This window comes from Nansenia antarctica, assembly GCF_963989245.1.
Source record: "Nansenia antarctica genome assembly, chromosome: 2".
Classification (NCBI taxonomy): Eukaryota; Metazoa; Chordata; class Actinopteri; order Argentiniformes; family Microstomatidae; genus Nansenia; species Nansenia antarctica.
The window spans coordinates 8,388,420-8,405,781 of NC_137675.1; the positions used below are offsets into that span (position 1 = coordinate 8,388,420).

Genomic DNA, 17,362 nt, shown 5'->3' on the forward strand with positions numbered 1-17,362 from the left:
TGAAACGCGTACCTTGCTAGCGCTGTGTTGACTTGGGGCACGAAGTATGCGTTCAAAGCCTCGACCGTCTTCACGTAGTCCGTTGCATCACCGTTGTCCGGTAAAGTTGAAAAAACATCCTGAACGTCTGGTCCAGCTAGATGTAGTAATAGTGCACGTCTCCTTTGCTTTGTCGTATTATGTGAATCGTCATCCAAGATGAGCCCTTTTCCGTCCGCATATAGCTCGAACGAAGTTAGCCAACGCTTCCATCTCGGACCTAGCGTGGCTGGCTCTGTGTAGCATGCGAAATGTTGGATCCCGGTTTTCTCCATACTAACTAGCTAAACTTGATTCTTGTAATTACAAATGCATGTTTCTCCTCGTCGCCAATGTTGAATCTGTACTAGACCTTGCAGAATCTAATCAATAGTTAATAACTGGGGACGACACGTCGAACTTCAGGTCTTCACTCCAGCACGCTTTATTACAGAATTCCCTGGCCTGAGGGGCGTGGCACACAGAATGAACTGCGTGGCACACAGAATGAACTGGCCTGAGGGGCGTGGCAATCATAGACATGACAGCAGGCGTTCAAAAAAATCTTTAAAAGGCACCAAATCGGAACTAGGCATTACGACCTGCGGTGTAAAGCCGGCCTAAGATGCATCCATAGACCTAAAGAAAATTCAACCAGCAAACATCATATTCACATCAGCAGCAGCAACTTCAAAGAGACAAAGCGGAGATTCCTTATTTGACAGCAACTAGACATCACAGCACCAAGAGTCTGCCCAGCCAGGATAATGCCAGTACTCCAAAACCAACTCAACCGGTAACAGGGCTGGACTGGGACAAAAATTAGGCCCTGGCATTTTTGGCCCAGACAGGCCCACCCCAATCGGTCGGACCACACCCACCAGCACAAAAATACTTGCCTTATATACTCGTCTTATATACTGTGCTGTACAGTCATATGACAAACTGTAGTATTCCCCCAAACCACTACAAAGACGACTACATACAGTAAGCAATGGTACCAGTGCAAGTAGACCAGTGTACTCAGTGATCAGATTCCACAGCGAATTTACGAACGCAGCCTTGTTGTTCTAGATTTTTTTTTTTCCATGTCCCCCAACGATACGTTATTGCAGTCCTCCAACTTCACTGCCACCATCTCTGGACCCTGCTGTGAACCCAGGGACTCTGTGGACTTGGCTTCAGACATGGTAGCTGGGCTGTGAGATGGATATTTCTGCGTTTTCACCAATGTGGAGATACCGGCGCTGCTCAAAACGGCCCTGTCGGAAGTCTTCTGTCCTTATAATATAATATTATGGTCATAGAGACGTTACCTTGCTGTCTGTCCTTATATGGTCATAGAGACGTTACCTTACAAGCTGGCGACCTCGACGGACTCACTATTGCATGTGTCTGAAGCCTGTGCCTGCATGTGGGAATACTGGGGGATGTAGGCTCCTTGCATGGCTGTGTTAGCAGGAATGTACGCGCCGCTGTTCCCCAGTGAGAGATGGCCCATCTGCTGTGTCATCATGGCGGTAGGCTGCATTGACATGGTGTGGTCCACAGAGGGCGACATCACAGCTGCCGGGTGTTGCATAATGTAAGGCTGATGGGCCATCCAAGAATGATTCTGCACCTGGTAGGTGGAGACAGGAGACAGGAGACATATAAGGAGACATGGCCGTCTGAGCCATCATCCTGTTAGTCAGGGTGTACGGAGACGCGTAATACCCATTCTGCATAGCGGCTGAGGATGGATCATAGGCCAGAGTCATCCCACCCAGTCGCAGCTCCGCCTCCCTGGGCCATGTCCGTCCGTTGGGGACAAACGGACTGTGACTGTGCCTCTTCCTCTGACCATCAGCAAACTTACAGAGCAGGGGCTCAGGGGGCGCCAAAGTTCCTGGCACCATCTTGATAAACTTCCCATTGAAGTGGGAGATCACTGCGTTGCACTTCTCTGTGGACTCCATCCTGGCGAAGCCCACCCCTCTGCTGTTCCCACTGTAGTCCCTGAGGACGCGGGTGGAGATGACCTGGCCGAAGGGCCTCAGCAGGCTCTCCAGCTCCTGCTCGTCCACTGACAGGGGCAGGTTGGAGATGTAGAGGTTGGTAGGGTCCTGCTCCTGCTGCTTAGCCATCTGAGCTTGTATTCCACTCGTCTTCAGGGCATGGACTGCCTTCAGGGCTGCTGCTGGACTGTCAAAGTCCACAAACCCATAGCCTTTACATTTATTTGTTGTCTTATCAAGGATGGCCTTAGCCGATACGATCTTGCCATACGGCTGGCAGAGTTTGACTAGATCCAGGTCGGTGGTTGCCGGGGGCAACCCGCGGATGTACAGGTTGGTTTTGCTGAGCTGGTCCCAGCCCGTGGTGCTGCTGTTGCTGCTGCTGCTCACCGTGCTGGGGCTGAAATCTGTTTGCTTGCTGTGACTCTAATCAATGCATTCTCTCAGCTTCAGAGATGGCAGAGTCCAGATTATCACCTGAACTCGAGCCTTCTCTTGGGAATACACCATTACACATCTCCCAGCTGGGTAAGGACTTGGGAATCCTTTGTTGATTCTCTGCTTTGGATTGTTCTTGGTCTAATCTGTAATACTTACCTAATGGGAGATGAGTTTGATGATTGATTAAAATGACTGGTTAGAATTAACCTATATTACTTCACTTATTCTCATATTTTGTCCATGCAGATACGGATTCTGATGACCCATATGTTGGTGCTCAGCCTTGCTCAAAGAGGAAAGATGGAAAGAAGCAACAAGAAGACACTAGTGACAACTGTCCTGGAAAATCCCTGCACAAGAACGACCAGTGGTTGTCACCTTGCAGTGATGTGTCGAGACCAAAATCATTAGATCCAATTCCTTTCCCTGCTTTATCAGCTGAAGACGAAGGCATAAAACAAGACAAAAAGCCAAGGTTGACCAAAATCAAAAGAGCTGGAGTCAAGAAACAAATTTCTTCAGAGAGTCCTGATGGTAGCAAGAGTGTGTTTACCTTTGACATGGCTGTTCCAGGAAACTCAAGACGATCAAGCAGAAGTAACAAAGCAAAAGGATTACCATCAGTCAACAAAAAACATACAGTGCAGTCCCCCATAGAAAGTAAATCAACCACAAATAAAGATGCTTGTAGTATTTCTGCATCTCTGTCCGCACGGTCCTTTGCTCTCTCAAAAGGATTACCATCAGTCAACAAAAAACATACAGTGCAGTCCCCCATAGAAAGTAAATCAAAATCAACCACAAATAAAGATGCTTGTAGTATTTCTGCATCTCTGTCCGCACGGTCCTTTGCTCTCTCAAGGGGCTCAGTGAATGCTTCTTCCTGTCCCAATGAAGATGATGGAGCGTTTGAGGACTACTTTTCTCCAGTTAACAACCCACAAAGGCCTCGTTTGCTCAACTTGCCCTCAAAGACTAATGTTCAGATCCTCTTTGAACCCAGCCCTGGGAAGAGAAAGAGGGGCAAGAGTGAAACCACAGGGCCTATGTTGGCCCCTGCCAAGAGAAAAAAAAAAAAAAGTGTGAAGGAGACCTCCTGGGAGTCCAACAGAAACAAGGAATTGCCTTGTGATCCTGCCAAACAGAGAGCATTGTCATCACAGATCCCACACCTCTCAAAATGCAGTTTAACAGAAGCCAGTAAAGCTTTAGATCAGCAGGAAAGTCCAAATGTCCTACCTCATCACAATGAAAATGATGTGAATTACTATCATTATAAACACATCACCCTGCAGTATCTTCAGTTGAATTAATATTTTCTTAATTAATATTGCTCTCCCAGTTATGTTTGTACCAAGGATGTTATTCAGCTTCTTATTCAGCACAGCAGAAATATTATTTCTCGAGAGGAATGTCTCGTTCAGATGTTTTGCATTCACTACTGTGTAACTTTTCAATCCACAATCTTACTCGGGATGGCAATAGATCGCTATGTAGCCATCTGTGTCCCTTTACGCTACAATGATTACATGAATCTGAAAAATTCACTTGTTTTTACTTCTGTGTTTGTTACTAGAAATACTATGATTATCGTTGCAATGGTTGGTTTGTTTGGACCGCTCACATTTTGCTTATCAAATGTTCTCTACCACTGCTTCTGTGAGCATACAATAGTGGTTAGTGTGTCATGTGGTGATGTTTTCAGAAACTACATAGCAGGGGTTGTGGCTTTCTGTATACCAACTATTGACTGTATTTTCATAGCGTTTTCTTATATACTGATTTTTTTCAATATATTTCGGTCATCCTCAGGAGATTCACGCCAAAAAGCCATCCAAACCTGCAGTTCTCATATAATGGTCATCTGTGTTGCCTATGGAAGTGTTTTGGTTGCATTTACTGGGTATAGGGTTAGTACTATCCCCCCTGATGTGCGTGTCTTAACAAGCTTAATGTATCTTCTTGTTCCTACTTCTTTGAATCCAGTCATTTACGGTATCAGAACAAAAGAGATAAAAGTTCATTTAATTAGATATTTAAAATGCAATAAAGTTGACACTTTGTTATCCTGATTGCAATAAAGGATGTGTGCAAAGCATAGATAACGACTCATGTCTGTTTTGTTTTTATCATTGATACTTGTTTACATGTAACAATAACAGCAGCAGCCAAACAGATGCCTTTCGGCTTTCACCTTCCTCAATGTTTGGAGAACAAAAGACAGTCACTCTGTGGTATTCTGTAGTAAGGAAGTAGTTAGGAAAGAATGAGACCGGGAGACACGCAGCTGCTGTTCCTTCGCACGTTTATTCAACTCCTCCTTCTTCACATCCGTAAGTGCATACATCACTTCCGTAACTGCATACATCACTAGCATACTAGCGCCCACTGGCGGTATAAACAGGACACAACATTTCCCCCTTTCTTAAAGGAATTACCGTACTCAAAGAAGGCAATATTCTGTAAACTGGTGTCAGTACAATTGAAATAAAATGAAAACTAAGGAAATGAAAATGAATGAATCAGCAGAATGAATAACAACAATAAACAGTTTATGACAGTGAAACATGAAATGAACATTCACTTTTGTCCTTGCATTGTAGGACCTTTTGGTACTAAGTTAGAACCGTGTTCTATCCTACCCTTTCAGTACGTTCTCTACGGCACAAAGTCTACCAGCCACTTAGGTGGGTTTCTGACTCTAAGGTTCCTTCTTGGACCTGGTTCATTAAACACATTCTCCGACTCGGGCACCATGAACTCCTCTAGCTCAATCTCCTTTTCACCACTGGTGCCAGACAGAGCATCCTTGGGGAAGCGTGTAAGCTTGGATGCATTCCATTTTCGACCATCACTGAGCAGGTATGTATTCTGTCCTGCTTTACTAACTACTGTCAGCGGTTCTGTGAATCTTGATGATCCCTTTTTTACATGCTCCGGTCTGCGGACACGTACGGTGTCATTCACTTGGAACATGGGCACTTTCGCTCCCCTCATTCTGTCTGTGTACTCCTTACTCTCCTGTTGCTTGCGTCTCACTGTCTCCTGCACTTTCTCATGTGACTTAGTTTGGTGTGAGACAGGGAGGACATTTAGTTTTGTACGCATCTTTCTGTTCCTCAGCAACTCAAAGGGAGTAGCTCCTGTAGTAGCATGCGGCGTAGCGCGATAGTTCAGTAAGAACTCTGTTACTGCATGTTTCCATGGCTTGTGCATTCTCTCAGCCGTCTGAATACACTCTTTGAGAACTCGATTAAATCTCTCAATAGCCCCGTTGGCTCTTGGATAATAAACACTGGAACGCAGGTGCTTTATCTCTCTCTCTCCCAGAAAGCTTGCAAAAGCATGGGAGGTAAACTGACATCCGTTGTCAGAGACCAGGAAGGAAGGGTTACCTTCACGACTAAACACTGTAGTCAAGAAGCTAATAACCGCCTCTGTAGTTACAGTAGAGACAAACGCCACCTCTGGCCACTTACTGTAATAGTCTGTGAGTGTAATAGCATAACGGCAGTCCCATGTCGCACAGTCAAAGGGACCAACAATGTCAATGGCCACCTTCTCCCATGGTCCACCTGGCAGTTCCACTGGGGTAAGTGGTGCAGGCGCAGTTTTGGCTGTTTTGTCATTGTATTGACAGGGTACACATGAGCCTACTAATGTCTGGACACATCTGTCCATTTGCGGCCACCAATATAGCTCTCGTAGTCTCTGTTTAGTACGCACTATTCCCTGATGCGCTTCATGAGCTAAATTTACAACTTTAGACCGTAGTGTAGTAGGAACCACCACACGGTCGGGCCTCTCATGACAAGTAGTTCATCCACAGCCAGTTCATCTCTCACTCTAAAATATGGAGCAAGTTCCTTTGTCACATTCTTACTGCATTTTGGCCAACCTTTCTGTATCTGCTGTCTCAGTTGAGTCAGTTCAGGACAGGCCTCACAGGCAGCAGTGAACTCGGTCACAGATATGGCATGTGAGGAACCTGTGAACACAGTAGCCACCATGTCTGGCTCCTCCTCCACCTCTCCTGTCGAAGGCAGAGGGAGTCTGGACAAGCAGTCAGCAGTCACATTACGTTTCCCTGGATGGTAAGTGACATCATAAGTAAAGCATAGTAGACGTGCAGACCATCTCGCTATTCTCAGACCTGCGCGACCCGTACCCCTGGAAGTGAGTAGGGTTGTCAACGCTTGGTGGTCTGTGCGTAGGACAAAACGATGTCCCCACAGGTAGGTTCTCCACCTTTCCACCGCCCAAACGCATGCCAGCGCCTCACGCTCGACGGTAGAGTACTTTCTCTCTGCAGGAGAAAGTGTCCTGGACGCAAAAGCTATGGTTCTCTCTGTATTGTCTGGGTGAATCTGGCTCATTACAGCCCCCAATCCATAGTTAGAAGCATCGGTAGTGACATAAGTAGGTAACTCAGGATCATATAATGCTAAGGTAGGACTCTCAGTAATCAGTCTCTTAACCTCAGTAAAACTGGACTCTGCATCCGCTGTCCATTCAAACTTAGTGTCAGTAGATTCCCTGAGTGTAGCACGTAGCGGTTCCACCACAGTAGAGAAGTCAGGTATGAATTTACTATACCACGATGCAAGTCCTAGGAAGGACCGCAGGGAGGATGTGTCGTGCGGGGCAGGCGCGTTCGCCACAGCACTGACCCCGTCTTGGTCAGGATGAAGACCATCTTTGGACACAGTGTGGCCCAGGAAGCGCAGAGCTTTCTGGTTGAACTTACACTTGTGCATGTTCAGTTTAAGTCCCACTTCATTTAGAGCATGTAGCACTCTCCGTAGGCTGACATCGTGAACCTGCTGTGTGATGCCGTAGCAAATCACATCATCCAGGTAGGCCTGTACGCCTGGCAGGCCTGTCAGTACAGTCGACATCATTTTCTGAAAAGCTGAAGGAGCAGAAGCGAGGCCAAATGGCACTCGGCAGAAACGAAAGAGACCCTCATGCGTGATAAACGCAGTTAAATCACGGCTATCTGGATGCAATGGCAACTGGTGATAAGCAGAGGCTAAGTCTATAGTAGAAAAGACTGTGGCTCCACGGAGCTCAGCGAACAGTTCATCCATGTGCGGTAAGGGATGACAGTCACTGATGATTGCCTTATTAGGTTCTCTGAGGTCAACACACAGGCGAGGCTTTCCTCCCCCCTTTCTCTGGGTCACAACTATAGGGGAAACCCATGGAGATGCGTCTATACGTTCTATAACGCCTTTTTCCTGTAGATCTGCGAGCTCATCGGTCACAGCCTGCCTCACTGAGAACGGAAACCTCCTCAGTTTCTGCTGTACTGGCACAGCATCTGGTTTAACCTGTATTTTGTGCATAAAACCTTTTGCACACCCTAACTCCTGTACTAGAACCTCTGGTTCGGTCTGTGGAGTGGTACTCTGTACAGTAGGTGCTCGGAGCACAGTAGGAGAGCTAGCAGGGCTAACAGTAATAATTTTCTTACCCTCAATGCACATCTGCAATGCTACAAATAAATCTAGTCCCAGCAATGCATTTCCTGATTCAACCACTATCAATGAACCTGTAACTGAATGTCCATTATGAACAACTGTAGCATGCATGCAACCTTTAACAGGAATTTTCTCTCTGGAGTAAGTAAGCAGATTCAATGTAGGCTCAGCAAGGACACACGTATGGAAAAGTGTCTGGTAAGTACTCTCTGGAATAATAGAAACAGATGAGCCTGTATCCACTATCAGCTCAACATCATGGGAATGATAATTTGCATCAACTCGTACAGTACACATAATTGTATCATTCACGACGGCCCCCTGCATGTAAAGCACAGTAACGTCATTCACCACTACCTCACGCACCTCTTTTTGAGCCGATCTACACACCTTGGAAAAATGTCCAACTTCTCCGCATGTATTGCAAGTCACCTTAACCGCCGGGCATGTAGGCTTGTTAGCTAAGTGTCCTGTGGATCCGCATCGGAAGCAGGCGCGCTGATTCCCAGTTGTAGCTGGCTGGCTGTAGACCGTGGCAGGTGCAGTCGTCGTCGGAGCTTTCTTCTTGCCCTTGTCGAACCTCCTCCTCGTCGGCTGTTTCTCGATGGCTCTCACCGAAGCTGTAGCTCCAGAGAGAACGTTGGAGTTCCGTAGTCCAGCCTCGATTTGTAAGGCCATTGAAGTAGCTTTGTCCAGAGACAAGTCCGATTCAAGCAAAAGTCTGTCTCGTATGCGTGTATTAGCAACACGCTCAATCAGTTGATCACGAATCATTTGTTCCTCCATGGCACCAAATTCACAAGCTGCAGCTAGCTCGCGTAATGAAGCAAGGAACTGATTAACCGTCTCGTCAGGACCCTGAGCTCTCTGTCGAAATTTGTGACGTTCAGCAATCACATTCACCTTAGGAACAAAGTACTTTTTCAGTCCCTCCACGGCAGAAGTGTAGGTAACACCCGTATCCTTTAGAGTGTAGAACAGTCTTTGTCCTTCGGTCCCAAGTGCATGGAGAAGAACCGCGCGCTTTCTTTCCTCCGGCCATTTTTCTCCGGTAGCATCAATTACGAGCATGTAATTTTCAAACATTCTCAACCAAGTAGGAAAAGAAATAGCAGGTTCGCCTGGCACAGGCATGAACGGTGTAGGTAAGGGTACGGAAATAGCCATCCTCGTCGCCAAAAATGTGGTATTCTGTAGTAAGGAAGTAGTTAGGAAAGAATGAGACCGGGAGACACGCAGCTGCTGTTCCTTCGCACGTTTATTCAACTCCTCCTTCTTCACATCCGTAAGTGCATACATCACTAGCATACTAGCGCCCACTGGCGGTATAAACAGGACTAAACACACTCCTATTTATAAACTGTATCAAGCTGCAATAAAGTACTTCATGATGATGATGATAATAATAATTCTGTCAGGACATTCTCTTCTTAGTTTGAAAATGTCCACGGAAACATGGACATGACGGACTCAGTCTGTGCCCGAAATGACAGCACCTGCTGCCCCCAAAGCAAAGCTGTCTTTCTGGGCTAAGCTCAAAAGGAAAAGCAAGAAGACCAAGAAGACAAAGAAGGTCGACGATTCAGAGCCCTCCACGGGCTGCTGCCTCCCCTTCTGGCCAATGATAACATTATGGCTAAAAATATAAGTAAAAAGCTATGTTTCTGAAAACTCTCTTGTTTATGTTTTTCTTTCATAGTAGGCTTAGACATATAGGATAATGATAATAATAATAATAATAATAATAATAGTGGTCATAATAACGACGACAACAACAACAACCACAACGTTTAATATAATAATACTTAAAATATTATTATTATTATCCCATCTCTATGTTGCTATCTTAACAAAGCAATATATGCAAAAAATACTCATTATAATAATTATACTTATAATAATAGAATAATACACTTTATTGATATAGCACAAAAAAAAGTAGAGTATCAGTTAAAGGCTAGTCTATAAACATGAGTTTTAAGAAGAGATTTAAAAGAGAATACTGACCTTGCTAGCCTGATATCCTCATAGATGTCTGTCTGATCATTTTCTATAACCTTGATAGCTATAAATATCCTACTGTGTCTGCAGTGAGAGTTTATTTAATTGTATTAGCTGTTACTCAATGAAAACCAGACCGTACAAAATGTGAAGGAAAGGAAGGAAATGAAGAGAACTATCACTTCCACTCATCCTAACACTTACAACATTTACAAAACTGTCCACTCAAAACTGTCTGTCTACTTGAACATGGTTTGAGTATAAATAAAACGTGTGGAGAATTTTCAACAAATGTGGAAGATCTTGATTTTCTTATGTCTGAGTTGTTCATTATGCTAGGTGTATACAGTGTGTATTGTATTAATCTACAGTGTTTTCCTGTTATTGTAAAGGATTGCCAAAACACATTGAATCACTGTCTACACCCTCAAAATAACACCAACAGAAATTAAATGTCTTTTGCATTTGACATTTAAATTTTTGGCATTTAGCAGACGCCTTATTCCAAAGCGACTTACAATCAATACATTTGAATACTAAGCAAGTGAATCATCAATCCACCAGTCGTAGCAGGAAGAGTAATCCAGCTCAGGCCCGGGGCCATTGATAGAAGGAAAAACCTTCTTCTATCACCTTCTTCTATCACCTTCTTCTAAACCTAGGTTTTTTTTATTTTTTATATTTAGACACTGGAGAAACAGAGAAACAGTACAAGGGGGGCAATTGAAGTTTTTAGGGACACAGTAGAGGGGAAAAGCGGGTGTCTTCAGGAGACGCAGTGCTGGGGGGCAGTAGATGTCTCAGGAGGAGCAGTTAAGGTGTAACCCGAAGAGATGGGTCTTCAGTCTACGACGGAAGATGGGTAGTGACTCTGCAGTTCTGACAGCCGTGGGAAGCTCATTCCACCAGCAGGGAGCCAGTGTCGTGAAGAGACGTGATCGGGCTGCATGACTGCCGTGTTGGTGTAGAGGTGGTGGGGCCAGTCGGCCAGCCGAGGTGGAGGAGCGGAGTGAACAGGCTGGAGTTTGGGGGGTGACCATTTCCTTCAGGTAGGCAGGGGCTGCCCCTTTAGCTCCCTGGTAAGCAAGCACCAGGGTCTTGAATCTGATGCGAGCTGCTATCGGGAGCCAGTGCAGGGTGCGAAGGAGAGGGGTGACATGAGAGTATTTGGGGAGGTTGAACACCAGACAGGCAGCAGCGTTCTGGATGAGCTGCAGAGGTCTGATGGCGGAGGCGGGGAGCCCAGCCAGGAGTATGTTGCAGTAATCAAGGCGGGAGATGACCAGTGCCTGGGTCAAGAGTTGCGCTGCTTCTCTGGTGAGGAATGGTCGTATCCTTCTGATGTTGTAAAGGAAGAATCTGCAGGAGCGAGCCGTTGCTGCAATGTTCTCCGCACAGGATAGTCGGTTGTCCAGGATCACTCCAAGGTTCTTGGCTGTTAGGGAGGGGGTTACAGTAGAGTTCTCCACTGTGATGGAGAAGTCTTGGAGAGGGCAGGCTTTCCCGGGGATTAAGAGGAGCTCGGTCTTGTTAAGATTGAGCTTGAGATGGTGGTCTGACATCCATGTTGAAATGTCAGCGAGACATGCAGAGACACGGGTTGCCACGTGTAAAGTATTCTGAAGAACCTTTTATGGCCTTGCGTGAACTCGCAAACTTTGCTCAATGCAACAATGCCTGCCAGCACTTAGCGTGCCACAGAGAGATATACTGCAACACTGATTATCGTTGTTGTGTTGTTTATTTCAAATACATTTTAATGGTGTACACTTTGCCCTTCAACATCCTTCATTGCATTATACAGTTCCGTAGACATAGACCTAAGGCTACTGTTGACACTCAGTGGTCATAATGAACATAGTGAGCGGGTGTGATAATTGCCCCCTTGGGGATGCTCATAAGTCCATTCTGACCCCCAGATGCCACCTGGGCGTTACTATGTGTCTGGTGGCTAATGAGTGTGTGTGTAAATGTGCTCTATTGATGCAGAAACTAGAACTGAGACTCCACTGAGGTTCATTACAGAACCAATTAAATAAAAACAAAACATGGGGTAAACAGGATTACATTTTCACCAAGGGTTTGAGTTTTAATTAATTTGAAATAAACAACACAACAACGATAATCAGTGTTGCAGTATATCTCTCTGTGGCACGCTAAGTGCTGGCAGGCATTGTTGCATTGAGCAAAGTTTGCGAGTTCACACAAGGCCATAAAAGCTTCTTCAGAATACTTTAAGGCTACATTGAGGTGCAACAAAGTAATTTATAGAACCTTTTTTTATTTTATCAAATAGGTTCTATTTGTAACCTTTTCCTATCTAACCTATCTCATTACATGCATCACACATGTTTGAAGTTGGCATGTCACAGATATAATACAGTTAGAATCAAACAAGAACCAACATCACAGGGACATTGGCTAGTGAGATATTAGTAATGACCGGCCCTCCACTTCATACAATATAAACATTTTCATATTTAAATGGCACTGCACACCGGTTCAATGAAATCCCAGGTCGCGCAACTTGTGACTGAACATGTTGAATGTATCAGCATTTTGATGTTTTCTCGAGCTGTGGTTTTAGTCGGACGCCCATATGCCCATATGTCCCATATATCCAAGAGCTTGAGCTCCCATATGTCCAAGAGGTGTTGTGTGTTTTGTAGCTGTCTGCTACCTGCATTCTCTTTCACAATCACAATCACCTTACGCAGTGTTACAACTAACCGAGAGGTGAGGTAAATTGGAACTGTTCACTCCTTGTATTTGAGACAACATCACACCCTTTCTGTTTGCTTTAGTGAGACAATATCTGTACCAATTGGTAGCAGACAGATGACTTTGTTGACTTTGTTTTTATTTATTTATCTTCACTGTCTTAGCCGTTCTCATGTATTGTATGTATTGTTTTATGTTGACCCTGAGTGTTTCTGTTTATATGTTTGTTTTATTCTTGCCGGGGGCCTCTTGGCCAGATCATCATTGAAAATTCGAATTTGTTCTCAACTGATTTTATCTGGTTAAATAAAGGTCAAATAAATAAATAAATAAAAAGTAATTTAACAGACAAGTTATTTGTGAATCGGTGGGTTGCCAAAATAATTTAAACAACCAATTGTTTTTAAATGTTTTACCGATCCACGTTTGGGAAAGACCAGGTCATTTAATCGAGTCTGATAACACAACGCTGAGACATGCATCTTTCCACAGGTCAGCGTTTTATTAATATCTTCACATCCACATTATCATAATAAAGCCAATATAAAACGGTACATTGGATATGACTTCAAAACAAACTATTGTTAACGAAAGGATGCTACTGCATATGCAACTTCAGTTTCCATAATAGTGCAGATAAGTACCTGTGCTTGATGAGAACATTACTTCAATAAACATGGTATTACAGTTACTACACATGGTTGTGTGGCTACGAAGACAGAAAGCAGACACAAAACAACATAAAAGTGGTAAAAGGTCAGATGGTCAGTCATATTAAGATCTTATTCATCCTGTGAGATATATATATACAGTATATATACTGTATATATATATATACAGTATATAGTATATATAGGCTATATAATATATATAGGCTATAGTCAAATAAAAATTGCAAGAAATATTCACCCATAATAAACTTGCACTCTTTTTCATAATGCGCTTTTTATATTCATATTCATTGCACGTGTACTGACTTTATACTAACCTACTTATACTTTATACTATATCTTAGTATATATACACTATATATAATATATATATATATATATATATATATATATATATATATATATACTGTAATACCGTACACCATGCACTGTCCATACATTCATGACTTTTGCACTGCACTATTTGCATCTGGTTAGATGCCGAACTGCGTTTCGTTGCTTCTGTAATAAAGTTGAATCTAATCTAATCTAATCTATTGAAGAGTTCCCTGCAGTGCACACATAAAAACATGATTAAGAATAATAAATACAAACAGAGATATTGTTTTTTGCAAAACAATCCCTCAAATTTGTACAGTTTAATCTGGAATCATATTTGATTGGATGTGTAATTATTAAACAATACTTGCATGTTATGAAGTGTATTCTCATAAATAATAAGAACAGTAGGACAAATGACGTTTAAACTGATGCTGTTTTCGAGATATGAGTGCAGTTACATATTGTTATGATGTGCTCGTTGTGCAGAACTGTTTCACTGGGTGACATTTATTTTCTATGGGGATTTGCCGTCATTGTCCTCATGCAGTCAGTATAGATTAATATTAATTTGGGGCGTTTCACTGAACATTTATAGGCAACTATGGGCATTAAAAGGGTGGGACAAGATGCTTGTTCACGTGCGCAAAAGTTTTAGTTGGGTGGGTCATTTTTTTTATACGGTGCCATTTGGACTTCCTAACTTGTGAAAAATAAATTGTTGATTTATCTATATTTTAATGTTCTATTATATAAAGGACATATCTAGCTTGTTGAAAAACATAGTGGTCGAGCTCAGGCACCTAAATTGTATTTTATTTAGAATACCCTCTGTAGTTGAATAGGGCGAGTGTCTCCAGAGCAGAGTGGACACATAACAGGGTGGACACTAACAGGGTGGACATTTTGAGTTAAAGTTAGCCTTTAGCCTGTCTGTGTTAGCATAATGCCTAGAATGACCATGAATACTTGATGAGGAATCGAATTTGCACTAAATACTTTTTGAAATTATTCAATTTGATTGATCTCCTCAATATTTAGGCATAACAGGGTGGACACGTTATCAACCACATTAAACTCACTGGATAAAAACATAAAAATCAGATGGTAAAAGATCACACAGCTTACAACATTTGAAATCCCCTCCACTGATGTGATGTCACCTCATGAGAGTGATGTGATTGAGAAATATGGTTTTCTTTTAAAAGGGACATTAACACAGCATAACAGGGTGGACAGTGATCGCAGGGACAACCTTACTTTTTTGTACAAAAAAAAACTATAAAACTATATTTGATTCCAATAGATATTGATCAGGAAAATGAAATAATAATAACATATTTGGAAAGGTATGTTTTTAATAGTTATTTTTTGGATTGAAGTTTAATGAACAACACTGGGGACATCCCAAATGTAGAAAACAACAACTTAGAAGCCCATATCATTGTATTCATAATAAATAACAATTGACTATACATGAAAAACCTAATGGAATTAGTATTTGTCCAAATTTAGACAAAATACAACATGATTTGTACTGGGGACGGAAAAGGCACCGTATAAAAAAAATGACCGATTGTGATTTCTAAAGGGAAACAGGCGTGGGACTTGCGTGCGCACCGTTTTACAAATCTGAATGTTGGTGCGCGTTAACATTCTTGCTTGTCTATGTATGCAAGCTTTTTACACCAATCCTACGCAAAGCTTTATAAATGAGGCCCCAGGGATCTCACAGGATGCTAAAACAACGCTGCTAAACGAAAATCCAGGCTTATTTTGATAAGTCTTGCGAGATTGGATTTTCCTTTAGCAATGTTGATGGAATACTCCCCAGGATAGAGGAATGCTGATAATGCTTTAGATAATGACTAAAAAACTAATTAAATACATGTAATATGATTAGTCTTAAAGTAGCTATCAGTGATTTGTGCAAATAGTTTTAGATTTCTATGACCTAACTTTTGTGCATTACTTTTTCAAAACTTGATTTGAAGCTATACCATACATCATGTGTTTACAAATTCTAAACAAAAACAAACAATACAGCAATAGGTCCTTCTTTGGTTATGAAGAGGTACAAAGCTTGTTCTACATTGATTAATGTATTTAGGAGTAATATTAATCATAATCTAGGAGTATTTTTTTAGGACGTAACAAAATCACTGACAGCTGCTACAAAGGACTCCTAAGACAGCAACAGCTTATAATAATCGTCATCACTAGGCATGGGAATTGATAAGATGTTATTGATACCGATTCCATTATCGATTCTGCTTATCGGTTCGATTCTTCTATTGATTCCCTATCCATTTTCTGTGTGGAAAAAAGTAGGCCTACACAGGTTTTATTATCGAGTCTCTGAACACAGTGTACAAATATCCAAAACTAAATAAAAGAATGGAAAATAAGTGAAATGGTCCTTTTCTCAAAAGGATATAACTTTGAAAACAAATATAAAACTGATAAACTCAACAATGTCTCATGTCTGCTTTCTCTGGGAGGGTCTGTAGCAACCGTCTGTCTGTCATCATCAGAAATGGATGAAATGGGAGAATATTTGTACAGCGTTCGTTTTCATTTAGGGTTTCCTCGTCAAAGAAAATATCTGCTAAGCCTGCCTGCGTGGCACTAATGTTATTAGCATAGGATATTTACCCTCAGAGACGGACGCGTTGCTCACTTGGGAGGCAGTGGCACTCGTGCGTAGTGTGTGGAGTGTCAAACACATGGCCTTCCTGTCATTTAAGCCCATGTTGCGTCGAAAGATGTTTCAACATATTGCTGGTGTTTCCACCATTATCATTTTACAGATGTTACAAATAGCCATGTTAGTAATTTTTCCTTGCCATGCTTTGGACCTTTTCTCAACTGGAACCGGTTCTCCATTCCCATCTCTTGCAGCAACAGTTTATAATAATCGTCATCACGTTTGACCTTTCGAGATTCCAGTGTGCCCTTCATCAGTGGGGCCCTCAGTTTTACGTGACCTGTGATCTGTCCAGGAAAAAACTCAGTGCCCAGTCTCCCAAAAGTTTCCTAGCTAACGTGACAGTTTATTTCTCCCAACAGAGCTAGAGGACTGACCTCCCAGCACACATTTTACAATCATTGCTTCCTCTGCACTGTGGCTGGGTTTCTGAGAGAAATAAAGTACAACTTTAGTTACAAAGCTTTTTGGATACTAAGCACGGGTCTCTATGGGGTATAACTTCGGCCCTTTTTCTGGTAAGGTTCATGTGGTTAGGAAAAACTCTTGGCCCTACATAAAGAAAGGGGTGGGGACTTCATTGTCATCTTTAATCAGTGCATTCACAAACACAGGACTTTTACCATAGCTGTATGAGCTGTTGAAGATGAGGTAATGTGTTTTAATTATGTCTCTCTGAGTTATTCAGTCTCTCAGTCCTAGTCCCTAGTCCTTTGTGCAAATCTGGATTTTCATTTCCATAGTCAAACTCAATCACAAACTCACAATAGTACAGTATTGGGTCAGTATTGGGTCAAATGCACATGAAAGAGATAATACATGTCTTTGTGGGAGTCATCTTTTTTCTTATTTTTTTTCTTTTCTCACTCACACACACACACACACACCTTGTCCTTCTGTATTTGAGACCTCCTTTCTCCTTTAATCCCTCCCCTCTCTTACAACCTTTCCCCACCCCTTCTCTCTCCCTCTCACCCCATCCCCCTCTCCTCCAACCTTTCCCCG

General features: G+C 42.7%; 1 protein-coding gene and 1 pseudogene across 2 annotated transcripts; one reads left to right on the forward strand and one right to left on the reverse strand.

Annotated features, from left to right (window-relative positions):
- Window positions 1-1,372: 1,372 nt before the first annotated feature.
- LOC308149756 (RNA-binding motif, single-stranded-interacting protein 1-like) lies at window positions 1,373-3,018 on the reverse strand (annotated as a pseudogene). Its single transcript has 2 exons — window positions 3,010-3,018; window positions 1,373-2,441 (listed from the first exon to the last, which is right to left on the reverse strand). The product of its transcript is annotated as an RNA-binding motif, single-stranded-interacting protein 1-like (transcript).
- A 618-nt stretch (window positions 3,019-3,636) lies between these two features.
- LOC308149757 (olfactory receptor 52P1-like) lies at window positions 3,637-4,528 on the forward strand (the record flags this gene model as incomplete). The annotated part of the gene is made up of 2 exons (XM_080522648.1): window positions 3,637-3,656; window positions 3,799-4,528. The coding sequence occupies 2 exons, from the start codon at window positions 3,637-3,639 to the stop codon at window positions 4,526-4,528; spliced, it is 750 nt and encodes a 249-aa protein (XP_080378774.1).
- Between the last annotated feature and the right edge of the window lie 12,834 nt (window positions 4,529-17,362).